Source organism: Aotus nancymaae, unplaced genomic scaffold, assembly GCF_030222135.1.
Source record: "Aotus nancymaae isolate 86718 unplaced genomic scaffold, 86718_ANA_hifiasm-v0.15.2.pri h1tg000036l, whole genome shotgun sequence".
Lineage (NCBI taxonomy): Eukaryota > Metazoa > Chordata > Mammalia > Primates > Aotidae > Aotus > Aotus nancymaae.
In genome coordinates this window covers 46,372,382-46,392,288 of record NW_026988450.1, presented here as the reverse complement: position 1 = coordinate 46,392,288, position 19,907 = coordinate 46,372,382, and the positions used below count along the sequence as shown (strand labels likewise).

At 38.0% G+C, this 19,907-nt stretch overlaps 1 protein-coding gene across 3 annotated transcripts in view; it reads right to left on the bottom strand.

Annotated features, from left to right (window-relative positions):
• Nucleotides 1–19,907, bottom strand: part of MTDH (metadherin) — a 68,701-nt gene that overhangs the window by 30,933 nt on the left and 17,861 nt on the right. For all 3 annotated transcript variants that reach the window (XM_012467983.2, XM_012467984.2, XM_012467986.2), the window contains exons 3-6: nucleotides 5,023–5,107; nucleotides 4,127–4,303; nucleotides 2,644–2,709; nucleotides 542–778 (exon numbers count right to left, since the gene is read on the bottom strand). In XM_012467983.2, the coding sequence (XP_012323406.1) occupies nucleotides 542–778; nucleotides 2,644–2,709; nucleotides 4,127–4,303; nucleotides 5,023–5,107 (565 nt within the window). The remainder of the gene's footprint in view (nucleotides 1–541; nucleotides 779–2,643; nucleotides 2,710–4,126; nucleotides 4,304–5,022; nucleotides 5,108–19,907) is intronic.

Below are 19,907 nucleotides of genomic sequence, written 5' to 3'. Positions count from 1 at the left end.
CACACACGCACACACACGCACACACACACTCACAAATTAAGTTGCTTTTAACTTGATGGCTCTCAACAGAAATAAACTTCTCAAGTACTGGTCTTTATTATCAAAATCCAGAGAAAAATTTAATTATAAATAGACCACTTTGCAGATGGTAAAATGTAATTGGATGTTATCAACTGTACTTCCATTTACTATTTTTATTTAGACTCAACACAATTATTGAAATTAATAAAAAACTCTACTCACACATTACATGTATCACATCACTTAGAATACATAATTACACCAGTTGGATACATTGATAATCAAATGTGATAAAGTATGTGAAAGCACTATGTAAAGAATAAATGATAAATGTTATTTACTTATTTAGTTCCCACCTTTCTCTACAAAAAGGATGTGAGATGAGTTAATTATTACTATTATTTCTGCAGAGCGGTACTTATTTTTCTATTCAGTTTTTTTTTTTTCCTTTTTCTGAAAAATTAAAAATGTGCAAGATTAGTAATTTTAAATAAACTTAAATTTTTCTAACACTTCTTACCAATGCCAGAAAATATTGAACGGTCACTCCAACTCCTTCCCCAGTCTTTTCCATTTGCATTAGCATCTCCAGTGTCTTGACTCCAGGCAGATGGCTCAGTTTTCCTCTTTCCTGTAGAAGCAGGTGAAACAGAGTTCCACTTCTCCTCACCTGCACTGATCTGTGAGGAGAGTTTTACAGACTTTTCATTCCAGCCTCCTCCATTGACAGTAAGGTTTTCATTCAATCCTGAAGAAACTTAAAGAAAAAAAAAATGAAGATTAGAAATAGGTACATGACTTCTTAAAACTGGGATATTTTCACATTTCTATGATTGCTTGACTTTAATATTTATTACTCACTTCCCCTACTATCCTTTGATCATCAAGAATTGTCTTTTTAATTTAAAAATAGGAGGCTTATACACAACATATAGACTAACAAAGTTTTTAACAGCAGAATGACTTGCTCAAAGGAAGTACAACAGAGCAAACAGGAAATGACACATTTTCTGAATACTCACCCACTAAGAATATGAAGGCATCTCCTAGTTACATGTTCTTTCCTTAATTATTTACACATACTACATTATGTATCAAGCAATGATTCTAAAACCTGGCTGCACATTAAAATTAACTAAAGAATTTCTTAAAAACAGACTCTGTAGCCTCAGCCCAGACCAATTAAAATCAGAATCTTTGTGGTGGAGCCCAAGTATCATTATGTATGTATGGTGTATGTATACGTACCCACACACAAATACACATAGGTGTGTGTGTAAATTAGTACACGTTTATTTATATATATGTGTGTGTATATGTTGTTTTTTAAAGCTTCCTGGATAACTAATGTGTAGCCAGGGTTGAGAACCATAGGCATGAAGAAAGCTTTTTGACAGTGCTAAGAACCAGCACTGAAAAGCCTGAAATGAGGTTGGGCGCGGTGGCTGACACCTGTAATCCCAGCACTTTGGAAGGCTGAGGCAGGCGGATCACCTGAGGTCAGGAGTTCGAGACCAGCCTGGCCAATATGATGAAACCCCAGCTCTATTAAAAACACAAAAATTAGCGAGGTGTGGTGGCGAGTGCCTGTAATCCCAGCTACTCGGGAGGCTGAGGCAGGAGAATTGCTTGAACCTGGGAGGCGGAGGTGGCAGTGAGCCGAAATCCTGCCACTGCACTCCAGGCTGGGCAACAAGCAAAACTCCATATCAAAAAAAAAAAAAAACAACAAAAAAAGGTCTGATGCCTGTCCCAGCACTTTGGGAGGCTGAGGTAGGTGGATCACCTAAGGTCAGGAGTTTGAGACCAGCCTGGCCAACATGGCAAAACCCCATCTCTACTAAAACAAACAAAAATTAGCCAGGCATGGTGGTGGGTGCCTGAAATCCTAGCTACTCAGGAGGCTGAGGCAGAAAAATCGCTTGCACCCAGGAGAATGAGGCTGCCGTGAGCCCAGACTGCGCTACTGCACTCCAGCCCGAGAAACAAGGCCAAAACTCTCCATCTCAAAAAAAAAAAAAAAACGAGAAGATGCGTTTTTCATTTCCAAATTTATTTTACTACAACACTTTTGTCTTCAGGTCAGGGATAACACTACTTAATTCAATCTTTATCATAAATGAGTAAACAAAACATATTTTCTGTTTATAAAGCAATGAAAACTTTAGACTATAGTCCATTCATTGTGAAATATTTGATACTGTCAAGGAAGCAGTTAAAAAATTGTAGGAACTAAGGCTTTTTTTTTTTTTTTTTAACATATAAGCATCAAGCATTTTATCCCATATGCTATATTAAACCCAAGCCCAACAAAAATCTTTCTTTTCTACTAGCTTAAGTGATATAAGCAAGAATCAAAATTGCATATAAGCGAATATTGAAATGTTTTTATATATGGGGGAAAAAAAACTAGAACATACCAAAGATTGTTAGAAGTGGGAGTGATTTTTCTTTTTATTTATTTTCCAAAATCTCTGGACCGTGATTATGTTACTTTAGTAATTAAAAATCATTTTAAGACTTTTTTCTTTCCTTCTGTGTCATTCATGTGAGGAAAGAGATATGTATATAAATTTCTATTTTGATGGGCCTTCAATTTAAGTTACATGTAATTTCTCTCACCCTGAAGTGTAGAATCTCCTTTTCCAGATTTAAAGTTGCTAACTTGAACATTTAGATGAGAATCACCTGGTTAAAATAGAAATAAAATTTATTTAATACTAAATAGGCCAGTACTATGCACATTAAATTAGGAGTAACACATAATTTTTACTTATTATCTATTATAAATTGCTCCTTCAAGTGCTAAATTCTTCCACTGGAAAAAAGTCAATTTTACAACACATTTCGCTTGTTGGTAAGGAACTGAGTTTTCTGGTTACCGTATTCTTAGTCAACTAAAATGCCAATAAAACTGCCTATGTACAGACAGAGTTTGCTATTCTGTATCAGTTATTAAGATTCTTTTAAGTAGTAAATGGGCTCTGTAATTGGATTCAACTTTGCCACCTCTCAACAACACCAGCTGCCTTTTCAACAATCCTGGAAGCAAACACATCAACTTACGAAAAACTTTGCCAGTATTTGGGACCAGGACTTAGGAAACATGGCAAGAGGTAGGAATACACATTATAACACAAAAATACTATTTCTCTGACACTAAAAAGCATAATGATCACAATGTTTAAAAAAACAGCATGACATAGGATTGTACTAGCAAGGAAGGCATGCACAAGACAGTGAAAAATAATCATCAACAAAAATACTAAAGCAAAGCTAACATGTGACAGTGAAAATGGGTAAGCAGAAGTCATTGCTGTACCATGGCAATAAATTCCACCAAGTTATCAAGCAAAAAATAAAAGGTAACAAGGCTAAGAAAATGGTCTGGAAACAATTGAGATGTGGGGAGACGGGAAGGTCATTAACAAAAAGACAAGGAAGATATATGCCAATGCCTTCAAGCAAGTTGAACAGTATCACTTTGCAGACTGGTGTCTCCAGGGTAAAAATGATGGTAATGTAAAGGGTGAGCTACCAAGAAGCCACCAGTATCGGACAGTATGAACATCTGAAATATTAATATTTGGGAAAAAGAACATTAGCTCAATAATCTTTGAAATTCTGGTCTAGCTCTATCAAACATCTATAATACTCTCAAAAAATTGGGGAGATGAAAAATCCAAACACAACCTGTAATAACCAGAACATGCTTGATTCATCTTGGAATGAAAGCACTCAACATGCAAAATGGTGACAAATCATTTCATTTAATAAATGTCTTATCTACTCTAAGGAATGGAGATGCAAGAGAGTTGGGGCAAAGTGATACACACTAGAAAAGTGGCAACATCATCTTCTCATATGACTCAAGGCAGAAAGGCAAATTTTAATTTAATAGGCCATTCATTAGGTAATATGTAACAAATAACACTGCTGGTATTAGGTAAACCAATACATGGTTCACAATACTCATGAAGAAGGGTATATCAGCACAATGATGTTAGCATTCAAAATAGTCAGATTTTGACATAATGATATTTTGTACATCCAAATAAAAGGAGTTTGATTTGATGTACCACTGTCTTATGTTCCACTAATATACCTTTATTCTTCTTGGAACCAACAGGAAATGATGCAGTTGTAAGTTGCTCGGTGGTAACTGTGATGGTATTTTCTATCCCAGGGATAGTTGAATCCAATGAACCAGAATCAGTCAGCACCTTATCACGTTTACGCTGCTGTCGTTTCTCTCTGTGACTAATTTTAGTTTCCCAGGCTCCTGACATAGCCCCAGAAAAAAAATGTTATTCAGTAAGGGGAAGACAAAAAAAGTTGTAGTTTTGGGGGAGAAAATGGGGTGGAGCACATAAAATGTTATGATAAATTTAGATATTAAGCTGAAACCAAGAGTGTTGATCATATTAATTCATTCTAAGAATGTGTTCTAATTTCATTATGTTGTTTTAGGCAACTGCTGTTATTTATTCTAGTAATTTTTTAAAATCAAATCTGTCATCTATGGTTTAGAAAAAGTGATAAGCCATCTTGTCTATCTTTTTTTAAAACTTGCTAGGTAGAAGTGATACGAGGGTATTATATATAGTCACTAATAAATGGGTTTATTAGGTGATAATAATAAATGACTTAAGAATTTTGTACAAAGTCTTTCAGGAATGGTATATTTAAGAACCATGGGGAAAAAAACAAACAAACAAACCATAATTCCAGGAGACAAAGACAAGATGAATGACTTTTCAATTGCTCGAAATATCGAGCTTGACTTTAAATTTCAAGGCAGTTCCCTTCAGAAAAAGCACTAATGGATCCTTAACAAAAGTGTTTCCTAACAGTGTCACAGATTTATATATTAAGGTCTACAGTTTTAAAAAAATAAGAGCTAAATACAAAATTAAGTGAAACAAATGCAGCTTTTATGTAATATATTTTGATAAAAAAGGGTTAAAAATTTTTCTATAGTCCTTTCCCTTGCTCAAGTACCTTCATCAACTTCCTTTCCATCATGGCGTGAACTGTTTTGCACTGCTTTAGCATCTGACTTTGATTTCTTCTTATTTTTCTTTGACTGAAAATAAAATAGAATGTTACTTAATATTTCGTTATGATTTTGAATAAGTAGGAGTCAGTAAAATACATAATGAAATGTATGATGCTGACAACTAAAAAAATTTAATGTTTGATTTAAAACACTTAACATATTAAGTGGCAATAATAATCATATGAGGTTACCATTGAGTGAGTGGTTACTATGTGCTAAGTATTCTGTACTCGTTTTCTTAACTATTTCTTTAAAGAAACTTGCTGGAGAAGGTATTAGCCTCATTTTAGAGATGATAAAATAAAAACTTAGAGATGTAAAATATTGACTAGGTTGTACCACATCACATTGTTAGCAAACTAAGTCATAATTAGGAACTAGGTCTGTTTGGCTCCAAAGTCTGTGCTTCCACATCAAGCTAACATAAGTTACGTCATAAATAAGGTACTGTAATATGGTGTTTTCAAAGCAATAAAATTAAAACCTATTGTAACATGTTCAGATGGAAAATGATGTGGTGATTATTGGTTTTTGGATTGCACAAAGCAGACTGATGCTATATCCTATGTATAACAAATTAATGAGTCAATTGTACATAGTAGGTATTATTTTTGTCTGTTGCAAACCAATGTAAAAATACCTAGGATTTGCATATAGATGTTTAATAATTCAATCCAGATAAAATACCTATACACATATAAGATATGGATATTTTCAGATGATCTTCCAACTCCCTTCTGCTAATATTATTTTATCCTTTCAAAAGCTTGCTAAAAACAACATAAAGCCATGACTTCTATATTTAGATAAATGCTTCCAGAAGAGAATTAACATTTATAAAATAATATTTTTATACTTTGTATTCACTTATTTAGCTATTTATTGAGATCAGTTATGTATGTATTACTGCACACTATCTTTTTTTTTTTTTCAAAATGGAGTCTTGCTCTGTTACCTAGGCTGGAGTGCAGTGGCATGATGTCGGCTCACTGCAACCTCCGCCTCCTGGGTTCAAGCAATTCTCTGCCTCAGCCTCCTGAGTAGCTGGGACTACAAGCACCCACCACTATGCCCAACTAATTTTTGTATTTTCAGTAGAGACAAGGCTTCATCATGTTGGCCAGGTTGGTCTCAAACTCCTGACCTTGTGATCTGCCCACCTTGGCCTCCCAAACCACTGCACACTATCTTAAAGGCAGTAAATGAATTTGAGCAAGTGAGTAAGCAATGACAGATAATTGCTTTTCCTACCAATAAACAACATACATATATTCTCAAGTGACATGATTTCTTGAAAGTGATTAAAAATTGTCTTTGCCAAGAGATTACCTAGAAAAACTAATTTTTTTTACTGTTCTCATAACTGATTTGCATTTGTTCATTTCTTTGCATGTTCTCATTATCATTAACATGTATGTTTAATATACTGGTTTATTACAGTATGTATATTTAATATACTGGTTTATTACATGTACCAAACCAGCCTCATATCCACTTTAAAAAAAAAAAGATATGAGGAGATATTCACCTACCATAATATTCACTCTTTTAAAGGTGGTCAATTCAGTGTTTTATTATATCTGAAATTGCACAACTATCAAAATTATTATTTTTTATTTTTATTTTTTGAGACGGAGTCTCATTCTGTTGCCCAGGCTAGACTGCAGTGCCATGATCTCAGCTCACTGCAACTTCTGCTTCCCAGGCTCAAGGAATTCTCCTGCCTCAGCCTGCTGAGTAGCTGGGATTACAGGCACGTGCCACCATGCCTGGCTAACTTTTTTATTTTTTAGTAGAGATGGGGTTTCACCATGTTGGCCAGGCTGGTCTTGAACTCCTGACCTCCAGCGATCTGCCTCAGCTTCCCAAAGTGCTGGGATTACAGGCTTGAGCCACCACACCCAGCCTCAAAATTATTATTTAATCCCAAAAAGGAAAATCTGTAATGATTAGAGGTTACTCCCAACTCCTCTCTTCTCACTGGCAACCATGACTCTACTTTCTGTCTCTGTCTTTATGACAGCCACTCTTTTTTTTTTTTTTTTTTTTTGAGACGGAGTTTCGCTCTTGATACTCAGGCTGGAGCGCAATGGCGCGATCTCGGCTCACCGCAATCTCCGCCTCCTGGGTTCAGGCAATTCTCCTGCCTCAGCCTCCTGAGTAGCTGGGATTACAGGCACGCGCCACCGTGCCCAGCTAATTTTTTGTATTAGTAGAGACGGGGTTTCACCATGTTGACCAAGATGGTCTCGATCTCTTGACCTCGTGATCCACCCGCCTCGGCCTCCCAAAGTGCTGGGATTACAGGCTTGAGCCACCGCGCCCGGCCTTATGACAGCCACTCTTAAGTCAAGATAACACGTTGAACATCTGTTAATTACAGTTGAGCAGAGGCAGCAAATCTTTTCTGCAAAAAACCAAATAGTAAATATATTAGGCTTTGCAGGCCATAGGGTTTTGAAGTAGTCACACAACTCTGCTCATGTAGCATGAAAGCAGTCATATACAATTTATAAACAAATGGGTGTGACTATGTTCCAATAAAGCTTTATTCACAAAAACAGGCATCTGGCTAGATTTGGGGTGTCAGAGTTTGCTATCCTTGGTCTAGAGCAGTGCTGGCCAACAGAAATATAATGCAAACCACATATATAATTTAAAAAAATTATAGTAGACACATTTTTAAGTTAAAATAGGTGACAATTTTAACATTTAACATAACATATCTAAAATGCGTCATTTCAACATAGAACTCATAAAAAAACAACTTAATAAGATAGTATGAAAAAGAAAACTAAGTAAGTCTTCAAAATCTCACATGTATTTTACACTTAACAGCCTCAGCCTGCTGAGTAGCTGGGATTACAGGCATGCGTCACCACGCCTGGCTAATTTTGTGTTTTCTTTTCTTTTTTTTTTTTTGAGACGGAGTTTCGCTCTTGTTACCCAGGCTGGAGCGCAATGGCGCGATCTCGGCTCACCGCAACCTCCGCCTCCTGGGTTCAGGCAATTCTCCTGCTTCAGCCTCCTAAGTAGCTGAGATTACAGGCACGCGCCACCATGCCCAGCTAATTTTTTTTTTGTATTTTTAGTAGAGACAGCGTTTCACCATGTTGACCAGGATGGTCTCGATCTCTTGACCTTGTGATCCACCCGCCTCGGCCTCCCAAAGTGCTGGGATTACAGGCGTGAGCCACCGCGCCCGGCCTAATTTTGTGTTTTCAATAGAGAAAGGGTTTCTCCATGTTGGTCAGGCTGGTCTTGAACTCTCGACCTCAGGTGATTCGCCCATCTTGGCCTCCCAAAGTGCTGGGATTACAGGTGTGAGCCACAGCTCCCAGCCAGACAAGTCATATTTTAAGTGCTCAATATCCACATGTGGCAAGTGGCTACCATACTGAACAGTGCAGGTCCACAGGAACTAAAGCAGGTATCCTCATTTTGTAGATAGAAACGGAGGCAATAAAGAGTGTTTAAGATTGCTGAGTGTGGTGGCTCACATCTGTAATCCCAGCAATTTGGGAGGTTGAAGTAGATCACTTGAGCCCATGGGTATGAGACCAGCCAGGGCAACACAGAGGGAAGATCCTATCTCTTAAAAAAAATAGTGGGGGTGACAGCATGCACCTGTGTTTCCAGCTACTTGGGAGGCTGAGGTAGGAGGATCACTTGAGCCTGGGAAGTTAAGTCTGCAGTGAACTGTGCACTGTACTCCAGCCTGGGCAACAGAGTGAGACCCTGTCTCAAACCCCCCCCCACCGCCCAAAACAAAAAACGAAGAATGTCTAAGAGGCCGGGCGAGGTGGCTCACACCTGTAATCCCAGCACTTTGGGAGGCCAAGGCAAGCAGATCACTGGAGGTCAGGAGTTCAAGACCAGCCTGGCCAATGTGGTAAAACCTGTCTACCAAAAATACAAAAAATTAGCCAGGTATGGTGGCACATGCCTATTCCAGCTACTTGGGAGGCTGAGGCAGGATAATTGCTTGAACAAGGGAGGAAGAGGCTGCAGTGAGCTGAGACTGCACCATGCATTCCAGCCTGGGTGACAGAGCGAGATTCCGTCTCAAAAAAAAAAAGAGTGTTTAAGAGCATTAGGGTAAAGTGGTGAAATTGAAACTAGGACAAAGTTCAGTTCTGATCCATAGTTTACCCTCATAAATAACCTTTTATTTAGTCTCCCTACATTTAACTCTAAATACAAATTTAATCATACATTAGCTATGTAGCTTTGAGCTAAATCATTTTAAACCCTTTTCCCCAACTGTCATGTGGACGAAAATTCCTACTAACCTCACGTAAGTTTAAGGATTAAAACAAGAAGTGAAAAGAGTCTGTTAACTACAAAGTAGTATACGTAAATAAGATTTTTTTTTAAAAGAAGGGAGACTTTGAAAACATAATAGAAATTATGTTTAACGGAAATAACTGATTTGTAACTAAAAATCTGCAGAAAAAGATTATCTAACACTAGGCTTAAATATTGTTTGATTTTACTACTGCCATTAAAAGTAATTAACAATAACACACATCTTGGTAAGAGTAAATAAAATAAACCGGGTGTGGTGGCTCACGCTTGTAATACCAGCACTTTGGGAGACTGAGGCGGGTGGATCACAAGGTCAAGAGATCGAGACCATCCTGGCCAACATGGTGAAATCCTGTCTCTTAAAAAAAAAAAAAACAGTTCAAGACCAGTCCAATCAAAATAGTAAGATCCCATCTCTACTAAAAATACAAAAATTAGCCAGGCATGGCAGCATGTGCTTGTAATCCCAGCTACTCAGGAGGCTGAGACAGGAGAATCATTTGAACCTGGGAGGCGGAGGTTGCAGTGAGCCGAGAAGGTGCCACTGCACTCCAGCCTAGGCAACAGAGCGAGACTCTGTCTCAAAAAAAAAAAAAAAAAAAGAGTTACTAAAATAATATCCTATGAAAACATACTGCTATTTCTCCTGGCCATACTACTGAAGCAGACATCTTATTTCTTAGCAGCCTCACTTTAGCTAAGACTTTTGAAGGAAGCTTGTAGCATAAAGCTCTGGCTTTTTTGTTACCACAGTTCTTTTTTCCCTAACTTGTCAGGCTCCACCATGGAACTGAGTGGATTATTAAACTGGCTTCTCTTAAATGGTCTTCATACAACCAAGATTTATAAAATAATACATATAGTATTATTTTATAATAAATTTTATATTATTAATATAAAAATTATTAATATAAAAATCAGTACACATAACTAAATGCAAGTCTTTACTGATAGCAACTGCACTATTATCTAATAGGAAAATGACATGCAAGTGAGACAAATACAAAAATTAGCCGTGGTGGCATGTGCCTGTAATCCCAGTTACTGGGGAGGCTGAGGCAGAAGAATTGCTTGAACCCAGGAGGCAAAGGTTGCAGTGAGCCGAGATCGCACCATTGCACTCCAGACTGGGCAATAAGAGTAAAACTCCGTCTCAAAAAAAAAAAAAAAATCTTTTCTTCAAGGGTTTCCTTACAATATATCTTAGCAATCCAATTAATTTTCATTCCTACTAAAAATAACAACAACAACAAAAAAAAAACACTGGAGATGTTTCCTACCTTCTACAAGGTCTAACTTCCTTAAATGATATAGGATGTCTTCTACAAATTGATCTCAATCTTGTATTCCTTTATTCATACATATGAGCATTTGGTTCCTACAAGACTGGTATCTCTTAGAACATTCCTGTTTTTGACCAAGCTGCACTGACTGTGGATTTTTTTTTTTCTCAGAATGAAGTGCTACAGCCAGAATGCTGGGGTGATTTTCTTTGCATCTGAATCATCTGCTCCCCTGCTGATGTTCAATGCCTGAAATGGCCTGTACTCTTTTTTTGTTTTTTTTTTTAACCCAGCTCAAGTTGCACTCCATTTGCTTTATCTCTACCACTGTCCCCCTTTCCCTTCCCCTAAATACATATAATCTTGCATCTCAAAACTTTTAAAACTGACACAGATTTAGCCATTTGTCACAAACTTCCTTGGAACATTTCCAGTATGGCTGTACCCTTCCATGTGTTCAAGTGTTCCCAGTTTTCTAATAGTAATATGAACTTCTTAAAAGCAAGAGAATAAGAGATATTTCATTATATTCTCAACAGAATCTCTACTTCACTTTATTTGAATGCTTCATGATGGGCACTGACAGAAATACGTTCTTGAGGAAGCTTGTCTAGCACTTAAAGTTAGCAGGGATCCATGACGCAAACAACCTTGAACTCAAAACCTTCAATATTATTCATAACAGACATCACTCAACATATCAGGAGAAATCTAAAAAAATCTGTATGTAAATCTTCCTATTAGGCTTTCAGTAAAATTTCACATTATGTCTTCTTTCCATCTCATACATAATACAGATATTACCAAAAAAAGGCTATAATATAGTCCCAGTAGAAAAAAAATCTGTTATATGTCAAGTATATGTGTATGCATATATGCACATGTATGTGCATGCATACATACACCATAACACTCCCAAAAGAGGAATGAGTTAAATAACAATGAATACATATCCATTGAGACTACAAACAGTATTTGCATCTGGAACAGCAAATGGCTCCATTCTTTTAAATCTAGATGATGAGCCGGGTTCGGTGGTATGTGCTCGTAATCCCAGCACTTTGGCGGGGCGAAGGTGGGCCAACTGCTTAAGGCCAGGAGTTTGAGACCAGCCTGGGCAACATGGCAAAACCTTGTCTCTACAAAAAATAAAAAATCAGCAGGGCATGGTGGCACATGCCTGTAGTCCTAGCTACTCAGCAGACTGAGGTGGGAGGATCACTTGAGCCCAGGAGGTTGATGTTGCAGTAAGCCAAGACTGCACTGCTGCACTCCAGTCTGGGTGACAGAGCAAGACCTTGTCTCAAACAAACAAAAAATCTAGATGATGAGAAAGCTTTGATAAATAATCATTAGATCCACCATCACAGCTTTCTAAAACTGCTAAAGAATATATACTACATAAAACAGATTGATAATTCCTTAGGAAATTATTATGAGCAAGTTCCAAAAATTCTAAGGTCTTATTAGGAGTCACTCAAAATATGCAAATAAGCAGTGCCAATATCCAGTTGCTAATCAATATATGGAATATATGGTAACTCACTTAAATAACTGAGTAAATATGCCAGATAAAGGGGTCTGCTATCACTCTTATAACAGTGGGTTAAATACTTGTTTTTTGTACTTCTATGGGAAAAAATTGAGCATATATCCCAAAATGTTTATTTATAAATTTTATACACATTCTACTACACTGATAGTGCATTCATTTGTAAAATGTAACTATTTTTAGTGACAGCAATATGAATGAATATGCTTCATCCTTTTGAGTATCTTCTAAACCCATTCACTTTAATATGTGGTATTAATTATTGTTATATCTGAAAAGACATGAAGAACAAAATAGAAGACATACATGATTGGCCATGCTTACTAAAGGATGACACTTATTTTTCAGTCTCATTCTCCAAGTATGCAAACGTTTTTGTGGAAATTCAACCAGTAAATTTTTATCTTCTTTAATATCAATATATTGTTTCTACTTGAGTCAGAAAGTTTTACATTTTTTGGTACATTTCTACTTTATTATTGTCATCATTTTGTTCTTTTTATTACCATGGGTAATTTTTTTTTTTTTAACAAATGAATTCACTAAAAAGACAAAATTTTACATCTGTTTTATAGCTATCACTTACACAGTTTTAATTAATCCATTTAAATTCTCAAGGTAACCCCAGGTAAATGCTATTATCTCTATTTTGTAGATGAGAAAAGGGAGGCACAAGTGATTACTAACCAACCCCAAAATCACATCATTAGTCAAGTGTCAGAACTGGAATTGGATCCCATGTACTTGTGCTCTAGAATCTGGGCTATTAGGCTATTTTTCTGTTAGAAAACTGCTCCCAAGCTGGGCAGATAGGAGGATTTTCACATGTAACAGACAAATGATCTTTAATAACAAAATCACGCAATGATGTAAATTTGTCAGAATACACTCTTCATTGCACGAGTTTCTTTCAAAAATTGGCTATTTTCTCCCATCCAAGTACCAACCAGGCCCGACCCTGTAGCTTCTGAGATCAGACGAGATCGGGTGCGTTCAGGGTGGTATGGCCGTAGACAAATTGGCTATTTTCTGACACCTTGTTAAATAAGCTTTCCTTAACCTTGGAAGGGCAGATTCAGTATAAATTCTTCGTAGCAGTATTTGCTAAGCAGACAAGTATTTGTCTTTATAAAAAAGATCAACAGATTTGGAACATGTTATTTTTCGTAAAACAAAAATAGGCCAGTCAAGGTGGCTCATGCCTGTATTCCCAATATTTTGGGAGGCTGAGGTGGGAGGACTGCTTGAGACCAGCCTGGGCAACTAAGCAATTGTCTCTCCAAAAAAAGTATGAAAAAGAAAAAAATGGTGTGGTGGAGCTACTCAGGAGGCCAAGGGGGAAAGATCTCTTGAGCCCAGAAGGTCCAGGCTGCAGTGAGCCATGACTGTACCAGTGCACTCTAGCTTGGCAACTGAGCAAAAACCTGTCTCAAAAAATAAAGACAGGAAAGAAGGAAAGAAAAAAAGGAAAGAAGAGAAAGAAAGGAAAGAAGAGAAAGAAGAATGAAGGAAGGGAGGGAGGGAGGTTTCACCATGTTGCCCACAAAAATTTTAAAAAGTTAAATAAGTGATTTACTGTTGAGAATATATCTTTGCTGGTATCTCCTTAGTTGCTCACAAAAGTAGTTCTTCATGTGTTTCATTATTGAAACAGAATCTAGCAAGTTCCCCCAAGCTTTAATGTTAGAAACATATACATTATCCCTCCTAGATTGCGTAATTTGCTCTGGTACTAATTTATTTAATATCATTAGCAATGTTTTTATGCTGCATCAAACAGTATGTGCTAATGAATGAATGCATTTTGGTTGGTTGTAATATTGTTTTTTGCTAATTACCATGGCAGAAAGAATAAGTGTTTTCCCATAGTACTTCTTTCTCTATTTAAACAAGAAACCTTTCCAAGAAATGAATCTAGTCATTTGTAATTCAGTAAAATTTTGTTATACAAAATAATGCATAAATAAACAACTCTTAACCACACAGGCCAGTTTTTACAATCTGAATGCTTAGATATCTTGCTAAATTAGGATAGTTTCAGGATATCATTAGCTAAAATTTCAAGGCACAGTATAATTAGGCAAAGTTTTTATTTTAAATACCAAACGTAGAAATATATTTTTATTTCAAAACCCCTTCTTGATGATTTCACTATTTTGGACACACTTAAGTAACATCTGATTAAATCATCATAACTTCATGGTGATGTGGCTGACAGAGTTCCTACTAGAAATAATAATGTCCACTTTCTTTTTCTTACCTTTTTTTTTTTTAAGATAGGCATTATTAAGGCTCACTGCAGCCTGAACCTCCTGGGCTCAAGTGAGCCTCCCACCTCAGCTTTCCACATAGCTGGGACTATAGGCATGTGCCATCATGCCTGGCTAATTTTTGTATATTTTGTAGAGACGAGGTTTCACCATGTTGCCCAGGCTGGTCTCAAACTCCTGGGCTCAAGCAATCCACCCACCTTGGCCTCCCAAAGTGCTGGGATTACATGCATGAGCAACCACACCCAGTCGAGTATTTCTAATATTAGACAATACCCAAACAATAAGTGTTATCAGTTACTAGAGTGCTAAAAAGTACAAGTTGGCAGCAATAGTACATTTATTCAAATGGGTAACTCCCCTCTTAGCAGATTTTGACAGGGAATTGCAAAGTACAAAGAAAGGCAGAGTAGTGTACAATTCATGCCAAAAAGATCAATTTAAGGGGTATAATCTATTATCTGTAGAGTATCAAAACTATCACAATTGGGATAATGTACAAATTTTAAGTGGCACTATCCTTATCACTGAAATACTTTGTGCATTCCAGAGGCTAACCATAAAGTTAAAAACAAATAAATAAAAACAAAACACTTTCTGTGGCCAGGTGCGGTGGCTCAAGCCAGTAATCCCAGCACTTTGGGAGACAGAAGTAGGAGGAGCACTTGCATCCAGGAGTTTGAGAACAGCCTGGGCAATATAGTGAGACCATGTCTTTACAAAAAATACAAAAATTAACCAGGCATTGTGGTGCATGCCTGTAGTCCTAGCTACTTGGGTGGCTGAGGGGGGAGGATCACCTGAGCCCAGGAGATCAAAGTTGCTGTGAGCCATGACTGCACCACTGCACTCAGCCTGGGTAACAGAGTGAGACCCTGTCTCAAAAAAAAAAAAAAAAAAAAGAATAATAAAAATAATAACTTTTTTTCCAATTAGCATTTATACAAGGTAAATAGCTAGGTTCTGAAAGTAACTTTTTTTTTTTTTTTTTGGAGACAAAGCTGTGTTACCCAGGCTGGAGTGCAAGTGGCATGCTCTTGGCTCAAATTCTTGAGCTCAAGTGATTTGCCCACCTCAGCCTCCCAAAGTGCTGGGATTACAGGCATGAGCCACTGTGCCTGGGCCTGAATATAATTCTTCTCTTTTTTTGAGACAGACTCTTGTTCTGTCATCCACGCTGGAGTGCAGTAGGACGATCTCGGCACACTGCAACCTCCACTTCCTGGGTTCAAGCGATTCTTGTGCCTCAGCCTCCTGAGTACCTGGAACTACAGGTGCACGCCACCATACCTAGCTAACTTTTGTATTTTTAGTAGAGACTAGGTTTCGCCATGTTGGCCAGGTTGGTCTCAAATCCTGACCTCAGGTGATCTACCCGCCTCAGCCTCCCAAAGTGTTGGGATTACAGGCGTGAGTCATTGTACCCAGTCCTAAATATAATTCTTACTCAATTTATCAATTCTCTATTCTGGAAGTACTGGTCCTTAAAAATTTGGTAAACTGACATCTTTAATATTTATAGCCCTATAAACATCTGAAGACTTTGGTGGTAATATAGGAAGTGATAAAGGAACTAGAGCATGAATAAAAAAGGAGTGCCGGCTGGGTGCAACAGCTCACACCTGTAATCTCAACAATTTGGGAAGCCGAGGCAGGTGGATCACTTGAACCCAGGTATTCAAGACCAGCCTGGGCAACATGGTAAGACCCCATCTCTATAAAAAATAAAAAAATTAGTCAGGTGTGGTGGTGCATGCCTGTAGTCCCAGCTACCTGGGACTGAGGTGGGACAATCACTTGAGCCAGGAAATCAAGGTTGCAGTGAACTTCAGTCATACTTCACTGTAGAGTCAGCCTGGGTGACAGAGCAAGACCCTGTCTCCCTGTCTCTCTCTCTCACACACACACACACACACACACACACACACACACACACACACGCACACGCACACACAAATGCTGAGTAGTTTCTTGCTATGATGCTTTGGTCTGCAGACTACTTATAAGGTTTTTAACTCATGGAAAAAAGTGTCCCATTTTCTGAGATTTTTGTTTTTTCTACTTCCATGTGTCAACATTCTTTCATTTCTGTAATTGTAACAATGTTTTTAAATGTACTTGATGAAATTAAAATTGCTTAGAGTCAATTTCATCCACTTTCTGCCCAAATATGGTAAGTTCCTATTTTATACTGCTTCACATTTTGGCACTACTTATTTTTCTCACTTGTCCCAAATATATATACAAGTTTTATTTCTCTATTTTTGCCTACACCAGCAGTCTTCTATATCTTAGTAACCTTGTGATACAATGTCAGGATGACAGTGTGAAAACTGTCACAAATCTCCTTAAAAGTAGAAAGTTCTGCAATTGATTTCCTCCTTTTTGGTGGGGTTTAACTTAAAGGAGATTCAAAGTTATTCCACTTGGTACTTTTGTTATTTTCCTAAATGGAAGAAGTAGGAGTAGAATTGCAGGTACAGGGAAGTGCCCACAACCTGGACTTTATCTCTACCTCCTTACCTTGTTCAATTACTTTTTCATTTCTGTTGTTTTCAGAGACAGGGTCTCTGTCATTCAGGCTGGAGTGCAGTGGCTGGATTACAGCTTGCTACAGTCTCAAATTCTGGGGTTCAAGTGATCCTCCCACCTCAGCCTCTTGAGTAGCTGGGACTACAGATGCATGCCACCAAGCCTGGCTAATTTTTTAAATTTTATTTATTGATTGATTTTTGAGATAGGGCTTCGCTCTGTCGCCCAGGCTGGAGTGCAGTGGTATGATCTTCGTTCACTGCAACCTCTGCCTCTTGGGCTCAAGTGATGCTCACACCTTAGCCTCCCAAGTGTCTGGGAATACAGGTATGTACCACCATGCCTGGCTAATTTTTATATTTTTTGTAGAGATGGGGTTCTGCCATGTTGCCCAAGCTGGTCTCAAACTCCTGAGCTCAAACCATCTGCCTGCCTTGGCCTCCCAAAGTGCTGGCATTACAGGTGTTAGCCACTGCACCTGGCCAATGTTTTTTTATTTTTTTCGAGATGAGTTTTACTCTTGTTGCCCAGGCTGGAGTGCAATGGCATGATCTCAGCTCACTGCAACCTCTGCCTCCTCGGTTCAAATGATTCTTCTACATTGGCTTCCTGAGTAGCTGAGATTACAGGTGCCTGCTACCAGGCCCAGCAATTTTTTGTATTTTCAGTAGAGATGGGGTTTCATCATGTTGGTCAGGCTGGTCTCAAACTCCTGACCTCAGGTTGATCCACCTGCTGGGGTTACAGGTGTGAGCCACCATGCCCAGTCTAAATTTAAAATTTTTTTCATATAGGTGGGGTCTCATTATGTGGCCCAGACTTGTCTTGAACTCCTGGCCTCAAGAGATTCTCCCTTCTTGGCCTCCTGAAGTGCTGGGATTACAGATGTGAGCTACCATGCTTTGCCTGTTTTCTTTCATAGTACTTACCAACAGACAGTAGACAATATGCTTATATTTTTAGCTGTTTTCCTGACGAAGTTCCAAGAGACTAGGGGCTCTTATCAGTTATTGTATTGCTAATGCCTATAGTAGTACCTTGCACATAGAAGGTATTCAGTTAATATAAGTAACCAATGACAGAACCTAAAATTAGACTGCATTACATTCCATCTCTGTCTACCTCTTATTCCATCCCTTCACTCAAATAAAACCTCTGAACTACTATATTTGTATTCATGATCTATCATCCAAGTCACTAAATTATTTAAATATGTGTGGTGTGGGCTCATAAGACATGGTATATGGCACAAGCAACACAGCTATCAATTCAAAATCTTAAGACATTTAGAAGAAACCTCTCTTGAAAACTCCTTTTATCTGGCTTTGAACTTTTCCCCACATATGGTTCTCTCATTCCCAACAAACTAATAAATTATTTCCAGTATGAGATCTCATTCTTGCCTAAATCTAAGTATGTTTAAAACCAAACTTGCCATTTCACTGTTTTACAATCCCCTCTTGCCACTTCCTGTGTGGTAAAACCAAGGTATAGTGGAAAAATGACTGACTGGAGCAGAAGTTCTAGTCTCCATTCCACTATTTGCAGTTTAGACAGAAAAGTCTACAGGCATAAATATGATTTTCCTGGTAAGGCATTCTCTTTTATAGAAAAACAGTTTTGTTTACCTTAAAGGGAAACTTGAAAACTAATTCCTTGGGTGGGAACCCAAGGAATCATGAAGCTATAAATTCTGTGGCACAAGAAAACCCAAAAGGTTAATATTCCAAGGCTCAGAGAACATATCAAAGCACTCAGATAAAACATTTAAAGACTCCAAAGGGCTACAATGGGAGTTTAATAGGTTCAGGAAGGGGGAAAAAAAGAGCCAGATAGTAAATATTTTAGGCTTTGCAGATCATAAGCCCTCTCTGTTGCAACTATCCAACTCCACTGCTATAGTAAAAAGCAGCCACTGATAATAAATAAGTGTGGTTGTGTTCCCATAAAACTTTAACAGGCAGAGCACTAGATTTGGCCATGGTTTCCCAAACTATGGCTTTAAACTATACTTTCTAAGATGTATTATGGAAGGAAAATACACATGTATATAAACTCTCTGGGCATGCAGATATTCTGTTTTGCTAAGAGTTGTTCTAGCTTACACTTGTTTAAATGTATGTTGCCTCAAAATTATTGTTTTTGACTTTCTAGACTCTGATCTCTCCCAGAACAATTCTCAAACCTCTGGGTTAAAGGATACTCTTTTAGATTCTTGAAATGTATTAAGGATGTCAAAGAACCTTTATTATTATTATTATTACTATTATGATTATTTTGAGATGGGGTCTTGCTCTGCACCCAGGATGGAGTGCAGTGGCACAATCTTGGCTCACTGCAACCTCAGCCTCCCAAGTTCAAGTGATTTTCGTGCCTCAGCCTCCCAAGTAGCTGGGATTAAGGGTGCGTACCACCATGTCCAGCTAATTTCGTATTTTTAGCAAAGATGGGGTTTCACCATGTTGGCCAGGCTGGTCTCAAACTCCTGACTTCGATCCATCCAGCTCATTCTGCCAAAGTGCTGGGATTACAGGCATGAGCCACCATACCCAGCCAGTAGCAACTATTTCATACCACTATTCCAAGAAGCTAGAGCTGCTGCACTGTGGTTCCTAGAAACCACTTACCTATCAGTGTTTTTTTGTTTTTTGTTTTTCCCTTGAAAAGGTGCTATACATAAACAGGATTTTTAAAAAAGGGGTGGGGGCGGCACTGGATGTGGTGTCTGATGCCTGTAACCTCAGCACTTTGGGAAGCCGAGGCAGAAGAGGATCACTTGAGCTCAGAAGCTCAAGACTAGCCTGGGCAACATAGTGACATCCATCTCTACATTTAAAAAAAAAAAAAAGGAAACGGAGAGTAATTTAATGAACAAAAAGGGA